The sequence below is a fragment of the Erythrolamprus reginae genome, chromosome 2 (genome assembly GCF_031021105.1).
Source record: "Erythrolamprus reginae isolate rEryReg1 chromosome 2, rEryReg1.hap1, whole genome shotgun sequence".
NCBI lineage: Eukaryota > Metazoa > Chordata > Lepidosauria > Squamata > Dipsadidae > Erythrolamprus > Erythrolamprus reginae.
In genome coordinates this window covers 275,784,326-275,802,217 of record NC_091951.1, presented here as the reverse complement: position 1 = coordinate 275,802,217, position 17,892 = coordinate 275,784,326, and the positions used below count along the sequence as shown (strand labels likewise).

The 17,892-nt window shown below is 43.3% G+C and overlaps 1 protein-coding gene across 1 annotated transcript; it reads left to right on the top strand.

The window, feature by feature from the left end:
* Positions 1-1,476: 1,476 nt before the first annotated feature.
* On the top strand, positions 1,477-16,704 carry RFK (riboflavin kinase). Its single transcript, XM_070742692.1, has 4 exons — positions 1,477-1,800; positions 6,293-6,444; positions 12,154-12,256; positions 14,095-16,704. The coding sequence occupies exons 1-4, from the start codon at positions 1,506-1,508 to the stop codon at positions 14,226-14,228; spliced, it is 684 nt and encodes a 227-aa protein (XP_070598793.1). The 5' UTR covers positions 1,477-1,505; the 3' UTR covers positions 14,229-16,704.
* Positions 16,705-17,892: the final 1,188 nt, after the last annotated feature.

Here is a 17,892-nt window from a genome sequence, read left to right as displayed (position 1 = left end):
TTGTACCTTTCAAAGTGGATGCTCGTAACATTCAGCACTTTTACCAGCTTTTCCCAAAACTGATTCTCTCCCCATGTGCTTTTATTACAATTCTCACGAGTGGGGGTGGGGAGGGTTGTTGATATGAATTAAAAGTTTTAAACGCTCATTATGATCCAAGGAAGGAAAGGGGTAATATATATATTTAAATTGTTGAAGTTTGTCAGCAAAATAAGTCTCTTCGATAGTGCGGACTGCCCGAGAATCCTCGTGATATATAGATTATAGTTCAATTACCAAAACCCCAGTTGAAAACATTTACAAACTCCAAAATCATTGTACCTACCATCCATCTTACTGCCCCATTTACCTGTACTTACTTTATTTATGTTTATTCAATGCCTGCTATCTTGTATGTTTTTGAGAAAAATAAATTTTAAAAAATTAAAATGAAGCCTTTTCTCTAAACCACAAGAGTCATTGGTTTCTATCTATCTATCTATCTATCTATCTATCTATCTATCTATCTATCTATCTATCTATCTATCTATCTACTATCTATATATTTTTGCTAGTCTGTCTAGAATCAAGTACCAACAATACACCTTTTTATAATTAAAAAGAAATTCAAACTGTTAAAGTAAATTTTAAACCATTGGTCCGTACATTCACCCATTTATCTACATTGCTCAAAAAATAAAGGGAACACTTAAAAAACAGAATATAACTTCAAGTAAATCAAACTTCTGTGAAATCAAACTGTCCACTTAGGAAGCAACGCTGATCAATTTCACAAGCTGTTGTGCAAATGGAATAGTTGTGCAAATGAAATATTCAATGAGAACATTTCATTCATTCAGATCTAGAATGTGTTATTTGAGTGTTCCCTTTATTTTTTTTAGCAGTATATAGCTTATGTTGTACCCAAAGTTCTTCACCCATTTTACTATACAATATGACATATTCATCTTCCATATAAAAATGCTTCAGTAATTGGATGGTCATTTCCAGAACACAAGTTGATATCCAATTCAGTATGATTTTTAAATTTTATTTATTTATTTTGTGAAGCACGTACAAGGTATTGGTATAAAACATAAACATTAGCAAAGTAGGCAAATTAGGCAATAGGACAGTAAGACGTCTCGAGAATCCCTGAAAACAAGTCGGTGCCTTTTCTTTCATAAAGCCGGCAGCAGCCTCCGGCCTTGGACTGCCAACCATTTCGCGGAATAAGAAGGGCTCGTCTGGAAGAACCAAGGTCGCAGCCACCACCACCGTCATCTCCTCCCCTCAAAGCGCACAACGCCGGCGAAGATGGCGCATGCGCCCTGGCGGCATTTTTCCCCTCTGGCCAATCTCTCGCGCAGGGCGGAGATGCGGGCGGTCCCACCCACCGGCGGCTGACGAACTTCGGCACCACCTTCGCAGAAAGGGCAAACCGCCGAGCGTGCTAGAACGTTCCAGCGTCACTTTCTTCTTCCTCCTTCTCCTCCTATCCACCCTCCCCACTTCTGTGACGCAAGATGACGCCCCGCCTCTTCCGCACCGGCAGTTCTCTCTTACAATCGCGTGCGGTCACGTGTGCCTCCGCCGCCGCTCGGACGAGACACAACTTGAACATTCCGGGCAGCGCGCCGCTCTTCTCGTCTTGGGGACCGGCGCCGCGATTTGACGGGCACCCAGCCTTGAGCCGTCTCCTCCGCCTTCCGTCCCGCGGCTGCCTTCGTTCCATCGCCATGAAGAACCTGCCCTACTTCTGCCGCGGAGAGGTGGTGCGAGGTTTCGGGCGGGGCTCCAGGGAGCTGGGCATCCGCACAGGTGAGCGGGTTGGGGATACGACGACGACCGGGAGCCGCTCCCGGGGAGTCGGGAGGAAGGACGGGCGGGCGGCGGCACCTCCTTCTCTTCGACGGCCCCGGTGGGGCGGGGAGGAGGTCGGTTTTCCTTTCTCTTTCTTGGCTTCAATGAAGAAACTAAGCTTTTAATGTAAGCCGGAGGTCGTCAAACTTGGCAACTTTAAGACTTGTGGACTTCAATTCCCAGAATTCTCCAGCCAGCTGGCTGGAGAATTCTGGGAGTTGAAGTCCACAAGTCTTAAAGTTGCCAAGTTTGTGTGTGTGTGTGTGAGTGTGTGTGATCTTTTCCCCCTCTCCACACACCTCCATACAATGCAATAAACCTTCCAGTTTCACACTTCTTTTCCTTCCTGCCATTCTCATTTTGTCATTCGGATAAGTCTAATCAAATTCATTATTGATGTTTCTTAATCTATAAGAAAAAAGCAGTATCTCTCAACATTTTAAACAATAATCATGAAGCCATAGCGCCTCTTTCTCCTCTTTATACACTTTCTAAACCAACTATAAATATACCGTATTTTTCGCTCTATAAGACGCACCTGCTGATAAGACGCACCTAGTTTTTAGAGGAGGAAAATAGAAAAAAAATACTTTGAGCCAAAAAGTAGGCTAAAATATTTATTACAATAACACTGCCCTAGGGGAATTGGGAAAATATACAAACAAGCCCCCCTCTCTCTTTCTTTCTATCTCTCCCTCTTTCTCTCTTCCTTTCTTTCTCTTTCTCTCTCTCCCTTTCTCTGTCCCTCTCTTTCTTTCTCTCTGTCCCTCTCTTTCTTTCTCTCTGTCCCTCTTTCTTTCTCTCTGTCCCTCTCTTTCTTTCTCTCTGTCCCTCTTTCTTTCTCTCTCTTATCTCTCCTTCTCTCACTCAATCTCTTTGTATCTCCCTCTTTCTCTCTCCCCCTTTCTATCTCTCCTCTCCCTTTCTCTGTCCCTCTATTTCTTTCTCTCTGTTCTTCTCTTTCTTTCTCTCTGTCCCTCTTTCTTTCTCTCTGTCCCTCTCTTTCTTTCTCTCTGTCCCTCTTTCTTTCTCTCTCTTATCACTCCTTCTCTCACTCACTCTCTTTGTATCTCTCTCTTTCTCTCTCTCCTTCTCTATCTCTCTCCCCCTTTCTATCTCTCCTCTTCCTTTCTCTCTCTTTCTCTCTCCCTTATTTTTTCTGTTTTTCTGCTGTGGGCGGTTTAGGGCCCCTCAAACCCCGACGACCTTGCCCCCGGATCCTGGCCGGGACAGGACAGCTTCCTCTGACAGGCGCCGCGCGGGGCCGAGGGGGCTCAGCAGGAGGCGCAGCGGCGGGCGGAGAGAGGGAGGGGGGGCAGCGGCGTCCCTCCTGGCCTTGGCGGGCCACCCGATCCTCCCCACCTCCTGCAAACGCGGCAGGCAGCGGGGGGAGAGCGAGGGGCCGGCTCTGGCGGGCGCGGGGCTTGGCTGGCTGGCTGGCGGGGGGAGCGCCGCTGGTGGTGCGAAGGGAGATCCTCCTCCGGGAGGGAGGAGGCCAGGCAGCAGCTAGCCAGCCGAGTTCGCAGCCAAACTTTGCACAGGCGGCGGCCGGCTGCGAGCGACTGGCTGGGTTTTGTGTCTTCGAGACCTCCCCGCCTCCTGAAGCGATTCCCGTAGCCTTCCCAAAGGCTCGGAGCCGCCAACGCTCCTCCGGTGCCGCTCCGCCTCCTAAACCTGCGGGGTGGAGGCGTCCCCCGGCCCAGCATTTCCGGAGGCCGAAAGGCGCGGCTCTCTTCGGGGTTGGGAAGAGGAGAGGCGGCGACAGAGGCGGCAGTCTCAAGATGAGTATATCGCCGCCCCCCCTCTGCTCCAGCGCCTCCCCCTCCCTGCCTGCATCTTCGCTCCATAAGACGTGGCTGATTTTTCATCCTACTTTGGGAGGAAAAAAACTGCGTCTTATGGAGCGAAAAATACGGTAATATAAATATTGTTTATATCTTTGTATACTACCAATATGTACTTGACAAAACAAATACATAAACTAAAAACCCTTACTTAAATCACCCCTACTTAAAACTACTAACAAACAGAAATACAAACACAAAACATAGGAATATTTTTTTTTGCATAATCAAGGTCCAGTCATCCCTTTTCACATTGCCATCTCTCTTGTCTAAACTCAAATACTTTCTTATCTTTTTAGTCCCCTTTAATTCCTTTTCCTTCCCCCCTTTTCATCACTGAATAAACAATCTTTCCAAGATTTTTAATTTCAAATTTAATTTCTCTTTTAGTCTGCCAACTCCAGTGTACCTGATCACGTCTTTTCCATTTTTAATAGTGCTTATCCTCATATCATCACATAGAGTGTGACCTTCAACCCCTTCATTAGTCAAAACATTTTCAAATTATTTTATCCTTTTACCTCTCTTTTCCTCTCCTTCCACTTCACTAATTGTCACTACGCAATATGAATTATCAATCATATACTGTATCTTTGAATCTGTCCAGTTTGAATCACTTCGTTATTTTTATCTTCATAGCTTTCTGTAGGCTGCTCAGTCTTTTCATCATTCTTGTTTTTATCTTCACCTCCTCCATCTAATAGTATTCATCTTGATCTGGAACTTCTTGTAGTTTTTTTGTGCTTTTGATTGTAAAATCAATGCCATTTCTCAATGCCTCTCTGCATTCCTTCATGCTTCTAAGTATATCATTATGTAAGTTTCTTATTTGTTGACTTTCCATTTCTTCTTTATTTTAAAAAAGACTTTATCCAGCTGCCTAGTAGACATTCCAACAGCCTAAAAGCCTAAAAAGAAAAGCCACTTCTTTTTTTTAGACTTTACATGAACTTTAGAGTTCATGTAAAGTTCAGAGTAAAATAATTTCTCTATTTTTCTTCTCTATCGCTTTTCATAAACACCCTGTTCAGTTCTATTGAATCAAGGTCACATCTGGTAAAACAAAAAATTCCAGCCAACAGCCTCTCCAGTCAACTTCCACCAGCAGATGTCAGCAATGTCAATTACTGACATCTGATGTCAATTCTTTTACTTTTCTTTAAATTCTTTAAATTCAAATATAATCAAAACTTTAAGTTTTAACTCAGTTTTTTCTTCAAATTTCTATTTTCCACACTTGTTTTTTAGTTAGCTTTTCAAGTCCATTTAGTATAAATTGAACACTTTCAGTAATAGGACAGCTGCTGTCTCTACCACCTCTTTATCTTTTCTCCAGATCTCCAAGAAACAGTTCTTAAAAAGGTTTTTGTTCCGACATAAAAGCTTGAAAGTTGCCAAGTTTGAGGACCCTTGTGGAGCTGGCCTTGGAGGCTATTTTGGATCTGGTTATGCGAAGTCCTGTTCAAAATCCAGCTCAAAGACTACTGGTACAGTAGTACCTCGTGACACGAACAGCTTGTCATACGAACTTTCCGAGATATGAACCTGGGGTTCGGAAATTTTTTGCCTCTTCTTATGAACTTTTTTCGCCTTACGAACCCGCCCGAATGCCGAAGCCAAAAGTTCGGGTTCGGGAGGCCGCCGAGAAGCCCCGCCGCCCGGCTGTCGCCTTTTGAAACAGCCGGGGGGCTTCTCGGCGTCCTCCTGAACCCGAATGCCGAACCCGAACTTTTGCCGAACTTCCGGGTTTGGCATTTGGGAGACCGCCGAGAAGCCCCGAGCCTGGCTGTTGCCTTTTGAAACAGCCGGGGGGGCTTCTTGGCGTTCTCCCGAAGGTCAAATCCGGAAGTTTGGCAAAAGTTCGGGTTCGACGTTCGGGTTAGGGAGGATGCCGAGAAGTGCCCGGCTGTTTCAAAAGGTGACAGCCGGGCAGCGGTGCCTGGCAAAGCGCCGTTTTTGCGTTGTTTTTTTTGCTTGTACGCATTAATTGATTTTACATTGTTTCCTATGTGTTTCGTCTTACGAACTTTTTGCCTTACGAACCTCCTCCCAGAACCAATTAAGTTCGTAAGACGAGGTATTACTGTATTTATAAAGTAATAACTGCTGGAGAAATATCAAATAAAAATAAAGTATTTTTGTCCTATGGCCAGCCCCCCCCCCCTCCAAATCTTTGGAGGTATTCCAGGAGGCCGGATCCACCCAACAACCAGCTTTTTTCTTATTTTCCTACCCAAAGTCTAAGATGTATCTTACAGTTCAAAAAATATGGACTATGTAAATTACAAAATCACAAAACAAATGTCTGTCTGTCTATCTAATCTATCTATCTATCTCCATTTGTATGCCGCCCAACTCCCTAACGACTCTGTAGCCTGGCCTTCTTATTGAGTGTATGTGCATGTTTGCATTTGAAGAGTGCCTTAAACATTGATGTAACTTACATATATATATATATAGACTACCCTAAGCTATAATCAATCTCATCTGGATCACAACAAGATATTATTAATATAATAATATGCATTGATCTAAGATTTGTGCCTGCTCTTTTCACATGTGCTATGAGTTATTTCAGTGGTCCATATAAATGTTTTGTTTTTCAGCTAACTTTTCTGAAGAAGTGGTTGATAGTTTCCCACCTGATATATCTACTGGCATATACTATGGATGGGGTTGTGTTGGAACTGGAGATGTGCATAAAGTTGTTTTGAGTATAGGCTGGAATCCATTTTACAAGAATGTTAAGAAATCAGTGGTGAGTATGTTGTATATTAATATCTTAAAACCAGCTCAGGACCTGATCAATAGAAATTTATTTTTGGACAGTTTTTGTTGGAATTTCTAATTATTATTATTTTTATTTATTTATTTATTTATTTATTTATTTATTTATTTATTTATTTATTTATTTATTAGATTTGTATGCCGCCCCTCTCCGGAGTAATATTAATTACTATTAATATAAACATTTACCAAGATTTGCTTAATGGCAATTTTAATTCCTGACCATTGTGAATAAACCTTCAATAAAGTGAATTCATTATCAAAATCTTATTCAATACAGAATATACTAATTCCTTTATTCTATAAAATAGAGACTTTTGTAACAGAAATATTATGCAGGTAACCCTCAACTGTTAATTTTGCTAAATGAAACATTAAGTGAATTTTGCCCCCTTTTACAAACTTTCTTGCCAGTGTTGTTGAATGAATGACTGCAGTTGTTTAAGTTATTAACCCGGTTAATCTGGCTTCCCCATTAACTTTGCCTGTGAAAAAGTCACAGAAGGTGGTCACATGACTCTGGGACATTGCAGTTGCCAGGTGTCTGAATATTGCTCACCTGACCATGGGGATGCTGCAACAGTTGTAAGTGTGAAAAACAGCCTGAAGTCACTTTCAGTGCTGTTGTAACTTTGAAGGATCACTAAATGAACTGTTATGAGTCAAGGATTACCTGTACAGGTAGTTCTCAATGATCTAGTAGTGGGTTCCTACCGGAATGGTAAAGGATGCCATACAAATCGCAAAACCTGAGCTGCACATGCAGCTTTGGGTGTCTTGTGCATGTACGTATCCCAGCATGTTTTTGCACAAGCATCAAAATCTCGTGAGGATACGGCCGTGAGATTTGGGCAATTTTTTTGCTTCTGTGCATGTGCAGAAACAAAAAAATTGCCAAAATCTCTGACGTGCATCCCCTCGCAAGATTTTGCTTCCTGAGCATGCGCAAGAGAAGCAGAAACACACTGGGATGTGCACATGTGCAAGACACCTGAAGCTGTTCATGCGGCGCAACGGTAGGAGCAATCCATCCCTGCAGTGATCCTAATTGGATCATTTCCTAAGCGAAAGAGTTGTGAAGCACAACGTTACATGATCACAACACTTACCAATATCATTTTCAGAGGTTCCATTTGTTATATTGTACGATTGTTAGTCCAGGAGCTCACACTTATCCTACACTCACCTTTGTTTTAACTCCTCCTCCCACCCATTATTTGGGTGGCAGGAGGAGTTTGCCTTTCGCAAACTTCTTAAAACCCACCTCTTCCATCAGGCATGGGGTAACTGAGTCATCTCCCCCTGGCCTATATAATTTATGAATGGTATGTTTGTGTATGTGTCTTGGTTTTTTTAAATAAGGGGTTTTTAGAGACTTTTTAATATTAGATTTGTGATACATTGTTTTTTGTTATTGTTGTGAGCCACCCCGAGTCTGCGGAGAGGGGCGGCATACAAATCCAATAAATCTATCTATCTGTCTATCTATTTATCTATCTATCTATCTATCTATCTATCTATCTATCTATCTATCTATCTATCTATCTATCTATCTATCTATCTACTGCCCCCCACCTCCCCAAAATCTCTGCTCTTTTGGGCATCTGTTTATCCTTGCCATCCCCTGCGGACTTTTTCTGTCTTCCCCTCCTGCTGTTGGCCACTTGCAATCCTGGAATGTGTGCAGCAGAGCAGGGGAGCTTTCTCTGCCTTGCCGTAGGGAAGTGTATCATGGGGTTTGTTTGTTTGTTTATGTTTATTTAGATTTGTTTGCCGCCCCTCTCCGCAGACTCGGGGCGGCTCACAACAAAGTGGAAACAACAGTATATAACAAATCTAAATTTCTACTAAAACATTTAAAAAACCCATTTTTCTAAACACGCATACATACACACATACCATTCATAAATTGTATATGCCCGGGGGAGATGTCTCAGTTCCCCCATACCTGACGACACAGGTGGGTCTTAAGAAGTTTACGAAAGGCAAGGAGAGTAGGGGCAGTTCTAATCTCCGGGGGGAGTTGGTTCCAGAAGGCCGGGGCCGCCACAGAGAAGGCTCTTCTCCTGGGGCCCGCCAACCGACATTGTTTAGTTGACGGGACCCGGAGAAGGCCCACTCTGTGGGACCTAATCGGTCGCTGGGATTCGTGCGGCAGCAGGCGGTCTCGGAGATATTCTGGTCCAGTGCCATGAAAGGCTTTAAAGGTGATAACCAACACTTTGAATTGTGACCGGAAGTTGATCGGCAACCAATGCAGACTGCGGAGTGTTGGTGAAACATGGGCATACCTAGGTAGGCCCATGACTGCTCTTGCAGCTGCATTCTGCACGATCTGAAGTTTCCGAACACTTTTCAAAGGTAGCCCCATGTAGAGAGCATTACAGTAGTCGAACCTGGAGGTGATGAGGGCATGAGTGACTGTGAGCAGTGAGTCCCGGTCCAGATAGGGCCGCAACTGGTGCACCAGGCAAACCTGGGCAAATGCCCTCCTCGCCACAGCTGAAAGATGGTTCTCTAATGTGAGCTGTGGATCGAGGAGGACGCCCAAGTTGCGGACCCTCTCCGAGGGGGTCAATGACTCCCCCCCCAGGGTAATGGAAGGACAGATGGAATTGTCCTTGGGAGGCAAAACCCACAGCCACTCCGTCTTATCCGGGTTGAGTTTGAGTCTGTTGACACCCATCCAGGCCCCAACAGCCTCCAGACACCGGCACATCACTTCCACAGCTTCGTTGACTGGACATGGGGTGGAGATGTAAAGCTGGGTATCATCAGCGTACTGATGATACCTCACCCCATGCCCTTGGATGATCTCACCCAGCGGTTTCATGTAGATATTGAATAGCAGGGGGGAGAGGACCGACCCCTGAGGCACCCCACAAGGGAGAGACCTCGGAGTCGACCTCTGACCCCCCACTAACACCGACTGCGACCGACCGGAGAGGTAGGAGGAGAACCACTGGAGAACAGTGCCTCCCACCCCCAACCCCTCCAGCCGGTGCAGAAGGATACATGGTCGATGGTATCGAAAGCCGCTGAGAGGTCAAGAAGCACCAGGACAGAGGATAAACCCCTGTCCCGGGCCCGCCAGAGATCATCCATCAACGCGAGCAAAGCAGTTTCCGTGCTGTAACCGGGCCTGAAACCCGACTGCTGGGGACCTAGATAATCGGCTTCTTCCAAGGATCGTTGGAGCTAGAGTGCCACCACCTTCTCGACAACCTTCCCCATAAAGGGAAGGTTGGAGACTGGCCGGTAGTTATTAAGTACGGCTGGGTCCAGGGAAGGCTTCTTGAGGAGAGGGCGCACGAGCGCTTCTTTATAGAGTGTTGGAAAAACTCCCCTCCCCAAGGAAGCGTTGGTAATCTCCTGGACCCAGCTCCGTGGCACCTCCCTGCTGGCCGAGACCAGCCAGGAGGGACACAGATCCAGTAAACAGGTGGCGGAACTCACAGCTCTAATGGCCTTGTCCACTTCATCAGGTGTCACCAGATCAAACTCTTCCCAGACAGGTGGACAAGTACGGGCCCCAGTCACCTCAACTGACTCGTTGTCAGCCGACTCTGAGTATGGCTGTGTCCAGGGAAGGCTTCTTGAGGAGGGGGCGCACAAGTGCCTCCTTATAAGGAGCCGGAAAGGACCCACTCCACAAGGAGGCGTTGACAATCTCCCGGACCCAGCTCCGCGTCACCTCTCGACTGGCCGAAACCAACCAAGAGGGACACGGATCCAGTAGACAGGTGGCGGAACACACAGCTCCAATGGCCTTGTCCACTTCCTTAGGTGTCACCAAGTCAAACCTCTCCCAGACAGATGGACAAAGACGTTTAGCCCCAGTCACCTCGACTGACTCGTTGTCAGTTGACTCTGTTTTACAATTGGAGTCGAGGTCCGCCCGGATCTGAGAGATTTTATCAGCGAAAAACGTGTTAATCGGCACTACTCTCTAAGGGGTCCCCAACTCCCCTCTGATTAAGAAGGGAGCGGGTCACCCTAAACAGAGCGGCTGGGCGGGATTCCGCTGATGCAATCAAGGCGGCATGATACGCGCATCTTGCCGCCTTGAGCGCCACTTTGTAAGTCTTAATAAAAGCTCTTACAAGTGTTCGATCGGATTCAGACTTATTCTTCCTCCATCGCTTCTCTAGACGTCTCTTCTGGCGTTTCAACTTCCGGAGCTCCTCGTTGAACCATGGAGCTCTACGGGGTCTAGCGCCATGGAGAGGTCGCAAAGGCGCAATCCGATCAAGAGCCTCCGCTGCAGCCTTGTTCCAGGCTTCCGCAAGAGACTCCGCCGAACTGTGGACGAGTGCATCTGGAATAACCCCAAGCGCCGTCTGAAAGCCCTCTGGGTCCATCAGGCGTCTGGGGCGGAACATCTTAATTGGTTCCGCCTCCCTGCGGGGAAGGATTGGAGCCAGGAAGTCAAGCCGTAGTAGAAAATGGTCTGACCATGACAAAGGCAATGCTTCTAAGCCCCTTAGTCTCAGACCATTACTCAATTGCTCGGAGAGGAATACCATGTCAGGTGTGTGTCCTCCCTCGTGAGTCAGACCCTGAACTACTTGAGTCAGGTCCATGGCTGTCATGGTGGCCATGAACTCCTGTGCCAACCCAGAGGTTTCGCCGAGTGACGGCAGGTTGAAGTCCCCCAAGACAATAAGTCTGGGGAACTCCACCGCCAGCCCGGCTACCTCCTCGAGTAGCACAGGCAGGGCTTTTGACACGCAGCTGGGAGGCAGGTACGTGAGAAATAAGCCCACCTGAACCCCTAAGTCCAACTTCATCAAGAGAGACTCGCAACCTGCAATCTCTGGAGCAATGAGTCTACGTAGACAAAAACTCTACCTGGCTACAATAGCCACTCCTCCCCCCCTTCCCTGGGGTCGAGGTTGATGCCATATCTGAAACCCGGCTGGGCAGATTTCAGAGAGAGGAACTCCTCCCTCCGGGCCCAGCCAGGTTTCAGTAATACATGCCAGGTCGGCCTCCTCATCCAGGATCAAATCCAGGGGTGCTCTATCAGTGGCCACAAGAAAGACAGGTCATAGCTCGCTGGGCAAAAGTGGAGGCTGTGAGGAAGCGGCTGTTCAAGGTATTTGCAGAACTAAAGAATGGAGGGTGAGGGCTTCTTGGAAGTTCAGCGCATGCACTACAGCTCACATTGGGAGCAGTCCGGGAAAGCATCTTCAGGGCCAGCAACGGGTTTATGTTATTTATTTATTCAATTTTTATGCTGCCCTTCTCCTTAGACTCAGGGCGGCTTACAACATGTTAGCAATAGCACTTTTTAACAGAGTCAGGATATTGCCCCCACAATACGGCTTGGAGGTGAACCCAGCCTTGGCAGAGCCTAGTCACACTCTCTGCTTGTTCTTGCCCTCTTGCAAATGCTCCTGCAAAACGTGGGCAGGCTACAAAGCGTCCAGGTTTTGATTACGTGGCCACAGGATCACACGCAACAGCAAAAAAATATTTTCAGTGCTCTCCTAACTTGGAACAGTGACTGAATGGTCAATAGGCAAGAACTATCTGTACTTTGTATAGAAATTAATAGTTGTTTTGGTTTTACTCATATTTAAAACGTTTAAAAATAAGTACAGTCTGTCTTTATTTCAGTGCTTTAATATATACATAGACATGCTGTAAAATTGTTGTGGGTTTTTTTTTTTTTTAGGAAACACATGTTATTCACACCTTCCCGGAAGACTTTTATGGGGAAATACTTAGCATTGTCATTGTTGGTTATATAAGAGCAGAACAGAACTTCAATTCTTTAGGTAAGTCTTGAGTATCTATTTGACAAATGATAATGCCTATTCATAAAAACAGATATTGAATATCATTACTATATGACAGGAGTTCTTAAAATTTAGGTTGCTGGAGCAAACAATATGAAAGAACGTTTATTTGGTATTATGTACTGTACTGTTTTTTTATTATTGTTGTGAGCCGCCCCGAGTTTGCGGAGAGGGGCGGCATATAAATCCAATAAACCTAAACCTTATACCTGTATTGGTTTGGGTGAAATTGTAGATTAGAAACATTTTCTTCCTGAAGAAAACTTACACTTATAATGTCTGTCTGTTGTGCGCAGAAAAGTTTGGAAAATTATTTATTTATTTATTAGATTTGTATGTCGCCCCTCTCCGTAGACTCGGGGTGGCTAACAACAGTAAAAAGACAATATGAACAAATCTAATATTAAAAGTAATGTAAAAAACCCCAATTTAAGAAACCAATCATACATACAGACATACCATGCATAAATTTTATAAGCCTAGGGGGAAGGGAATATCTCAATTCCCCCATGCCTGACGACATTGCAATTGTATGGGTGTAGAAAGCACTACCCAACTGATAAATATCAATTTGAGTGGTAATTACATTGTACTGGGAACAAGAAGATCCAGTCTATTGGCAATATAATGCTGGAAGCTTATATCGCTCAGCCCAATTTACTTCACAGGATTGTTGATCTGCTACAAAATCCATTTTGACTTCCTGGAGAAAATGTATAAATGTATAAATTATAATTCAGTAATACCATGGTTTGACATTATATGAATAAGACTCATGGCTTTTTTCTTCCTCTGTTTCTTCTTCCTCTTTGGCAAGATATGGGTTATGCAAACTATAATTAAAAGCTACATTGTTTCGAAGTCTTTTAACTACTTCCTCAATTCCTACCTTTTCTCCATAGAAAAAGCAACATGTATATAGGCACTCTCAGACTATAACTCACCCAGTTTAGGTGGTATAAAAGAAATGTATAGAGAGGCGATGCTTTAAATATTTCATCTTGAATCAGGCATTTGGCAATATTATATAGTTTGGAATTTTACTGCCTGCGGGCTGCGAGAGCAATCATGGGCTTTCCCAAAAATGCCCATGTAACACCAACACTCCGCAGTCTGCATTGGTTGCCGATCAGTTTTCGGTCACAATTCAAAGTGTTGGTCATCACCTATAAAGCAAGGTATCTATGATTTGCCGCACAAATCTCAGCGACTGGTTAGGTCCCACAGAGTGGGCCTCCTCCGGGTCCCGTCAACAAAATAATGTCGTTTGGCGGGGCCCAGGGGAAAAGCCTTCTCTGTGGCGGCCCCGGCCCTCTGGAACCAACTCCCCCCGGAGATTAGAATTGCCCCCACCCTCCTTGCCTTTCATAAGCTCCTTAAAACCCACCTCTGCCATCAGGCATGGGGGAACTGAGATATTCTTTCCCCCTAGGCCTTTACAATTCATGTATGGTATGTTTGCATGTAAGGATGTTTGGTTTTACAATAAGGGTTTTTAGTTGTTTTAGTATTGGATTTACATGCTGTTTTTTGTTACTGTTGTTAGCTGCCCCGAGTCTACGGAGATGGGCGGCATACAAATCCAATAAATAAATATATATGGTTTACAGGTGATCCAAGTCTGGCCCGTGAAGGGTGAGACAATGACAGTGTTGGAGCAGGAGATCATCAATGGGGTGACAGCAGCAGTCTAGGGGGGTTGGGCAATAGCACTGTGACCTTCCACAGCAATCCCAGTTTGTCATGTGGCCCTTTGAGAAAATGAAATGCTCACCCCTGCTTTCCAAGTAGTTAATGTTTTATTTTTTCACCCACAGAGGAACTTATAGCTGCTATTCAAAACGACATTGACCAAGCTAAAAATCTACTAGATTTGCCAGAACACCAGAAGTATAAAGATGACAACTTCTTTCACAGAGGAAATGTTAGCAGTATGACTAATGGGCATTAAATATTTCCCTTTCTTTATTTTCACTGCAGTTATTTAGACTGAACTGATCTTCAGATGTTTCTTTTTAATAGAGAAGACTGCTCTGCTCTTTAGTGTTATACTCTGTTAGCATTACATGAAAATGGTTAGTGATTCTCTAAAAGTAACACTATTTTTGTTTTTTGTTTTAAAAAGGGCAATGTAACTTAAGAAATAGAAAGTGCAATCTGTTACATGTTGTTAATGCCATCCAATTGCAGACAAAAGTTTGTTTCCTAAATGTTTCTAAATATTTCTAATGATTACTATTTATTAATTAATAATGCCCATGCTGAATATTTTTGTAGTGAAAGATTTCCAATGGAAAAGTAGAAATGGTATCAGTAATTTTACTGCCTGAATAATTGTCCTAGTGGCTTTTAATTGTTCATTTGAAATATTAGCTGGATTCATTCGAAGCCCTTTTTAATCTCTTTAAAATAGGATTTAAGCCCTCTGTGACTGAATTATGCTATTAATTTCAGTGGGAATGAAAACATAACTTAATTTTTTCTGCCTTCAACTGAGAATTCCTAGATATTTATAGAGCTTATTTATTTCACTGTTTTATACTAGAGTCAAGAATAGAAAGCCTTGATCTTAAGAGAGGCATCTGAATCTGGAATAAACCTTTATTTTCCCAAAAGCTCCTTTACTTTTGATGCAAGGTAGCTGTAACAAATCAGCCTTTCATTTGATTAAATGCTCCTTTAATTTTCTTGGGAAGAAATGTGATGAATTTGGGTCTGGATGAATGTCAAAGTCATAGAGCAGAATGGTTGTCAAGTGATATGTCATGTGACTGCTTCACTTAGACAACGTAATTGTAGCACTCTCCATCATGGTCATTAAGTGATCTCATGGGGGTTAGCCGGACTGAGTCACAAGGAGCATGGTGGTACCTTGGGGTAACCGAGGCCCTAGGAGGCTTTGAACAGGCAGTAGGTGAATTGGATTGCAGGGCAATGCAAGGCCAGAGAAAGAAGCTGTAGCCATCCCTGGAAGTCACAACTGCAAAAAATGCCTGGGAAGTTGCAAGTGCACAGCACAAAGCAGCCACCCCTCATACACAAAGGGCTGTATACACAGTGGTGTACAAAGCAGCTACCCTGTGGAAAGTGGAAATTAGAGGGAGATGGGTTGGTATTTGGAGTTGCAATGCCTCTGCAGTCATAAGTACATTGTACTTTTTATTGTAGTACGCTGCCCGCAGTCCACTAGGAGAAGGGCGGCCTATAAATTTAACTAAATAAAATTAAAATAAGTACGGATAGGCAGCCAGGTATGTCTACAAGGCCAGTGCAATACCTGTAACTTCAGTTATGGGTCACAAATCCCTTTATTCAGTGCTGTAACTTTGAATGGTTGTAAGTGAAGGACTACCTGTATGTATGTGTTGTATGTCTGTGTATGACCACATACGTGCATATCTATATGTACAGTCAATTCTTGTTATTCATAGAAGTTACATTCTGAAAGTAATAAATGCTGATTTGCTAACTATTGAACCATTGCTCCTAGGGGAAATGTAAAGTACTTTTATAGTATGGGAAATGATATAAAAGGCAAAGTATCACTGTATCAGCCTCAGTGGGGAATATGCATGTTAGGTGACTCACATTTTTCACTGCTCTGAGCCTGTCTCCAAGTGACTGCAAAATTGCCATGAGTAGCTGGCATTACATACACATTTCAGTGCATAGGTGAAATTGTCCATATGAAATCCACAAATAATGAGGATAAGCTATGCACATGCATTTGTGTCTGTATACTTGACTTGTAAGCTGCCATAAAAATATATGTGTATATATGCAGATGTGTGTATTAGAATGTAACTAGCATTCCTAACATGTTCCTGTTGTTGCAGCTGTCATAGCATCTCTGTCAATATAGGGATTTCCTTGTCCAAGGACATTTATATGCTTGGAAAAACAAAACAACACCAGAAGCTTATTACCAAATTATGTTTTGTTTTCCGCTTATATTTTTCATTTTGATACATGTTTTTATGTAAAATGCAACATAAATTCTTTTAATTAAATGTTAATTGGATTGGTAAATGTTGTTGGAAAATGGGATGCTTGTTTAATCGAAAAGTCTAGTCTGGAAATGTGTACACTATGTGTATGGAAGATGAAGTAAAAAATTCAGTGGATTGCACTTTGTTGATTTTACAAATGCACTAATGGATACGAGCTTCGAGGGATTGTGTAGAACATTTGAATCTTATTTGTCTGTAGGGAAAAGCTCATATTGAATATATGTAAATAAATGCGTCAGGGGAAAGACCACCCCAAATACATGGTAACCACATGAGCATCATGAATTGGAAGTCTTGTGTCTTTCATTTAACAGGCCCCAAATTGTTCATTTGCAAGGAATCCTGAATTATGTTTTTCATGGTTCAATTTTTTAATTATTTCATACTTTTATGTTACCATTAAACTTTAAAATCATGGATTCCTCTTATTTATGTCTTGATAAAGTGCCCATGTTTTCTCTCTTTACACACTCTGCATATGCAGTCTTAGCAGTATCAAGACTTTACAGATAAGCCTCAATTTATGACCACTTGTTTAGTAATAGTTTTAGGTTCAATGGCGCTGAAAAAATGACTTCATTTGCTGCTGTTTGCACTTAGAAAGTGTTGCGGCTCCCCCACAGTCATGGAATCAAAATTTGCAAGGAATCCTGAATTATGTTTTTCATGGTTGCCTACCTATTTGGATTTGTAATGGTTGCCACATTTTGTTGTCACATGGTCACCATTGCTTAAACATTTGCTTAATGACTAGAAAAAAAAAAGGAAAAAAATTTGTGACTCAGCGACCACATCGCTTAGCAACAAACGTTCTGGTCTCAAATGTCATAAGTCAAGGACTACCTGTGCATATTTCTTTGTAGCTTAATACCATCTAGGACTGACACCCATTTCAACATGTGTGCCAAATAATATATTTTTCAGACTGCTGATGGGGCTGTGTATCTACAGGTAGTCAATTTAAAACAGTTCACTTAGTGACCATTCAAAGGTATAACAGCACTGAAAAAAGTGACCATTTTTCACAATTGTATGGTCGCGGCTTCCCATGGTCACATGATTAAAATTCAGACGCTTGGCAAAGGACTCATATTTGTGATGGTTACAGTATCCCAGAGTCATATCATTGCCTTTTGTGACTGAGAAGCAAATTCGATGGGAAAATCTGATTCACTTACCAACCATGTTACTTACAGGATGTCTAGCAAACCTGGAAAACAGGGAAATCGGCGGTCCGGGAAATATCAGGGAGTTTGTGAAAAAAATGGTATAAATCAGGGAAAAAACAAACAAACTGTTAAAATGCTTAAAAGTCAGGGGAAAATCAAACAAAAATGAGCATAACTGTGGCAACAACTTGCTTCCTCAGCTACCAATATTTCTCCATGTCTTAGCTGTTTGGTATGACGTCATCTAAGACCGCAACTTAACTAGGTCACAAATTACAGGGAAATGTCAAGGAAATACCAGGGAATTTCAAAATGCTTTCCCCCTGGACACCTTGTACTTAACAACTGTAGTTAAGTAACCATGTTGCTTAATAATTGTTTAACAACTGGGGCAAGAAAGGTCATAAAATGGGGTAAAACTCAATGTTTTACTTAG

Excerpts from the sequence above, each read along its gene's own strand:
- RFK (XM_070742692.1), top strand. The coding sequence starts at position 1,506 with ATGACGCCCCGCCTCTTCCGCACCGGCAGTTCTCTCTTACAATCGCGT. Across the intron at positions 1,801-6,292 it reads GGAGCTGGGCATCCGCACAG|CTAACTTTTCTGAAGAAGTG; the intron begins GTGAGCGGGTTG and ends TTTGTTTTTCAG. Across the intron at positions 6,445-12,153 it reads AGAATGTTAAGAAATCAGTG|GAAACACATGTTATTCACAC; the intron begins GTGAGTATGTTG and ends TTTTTTTTTTAG.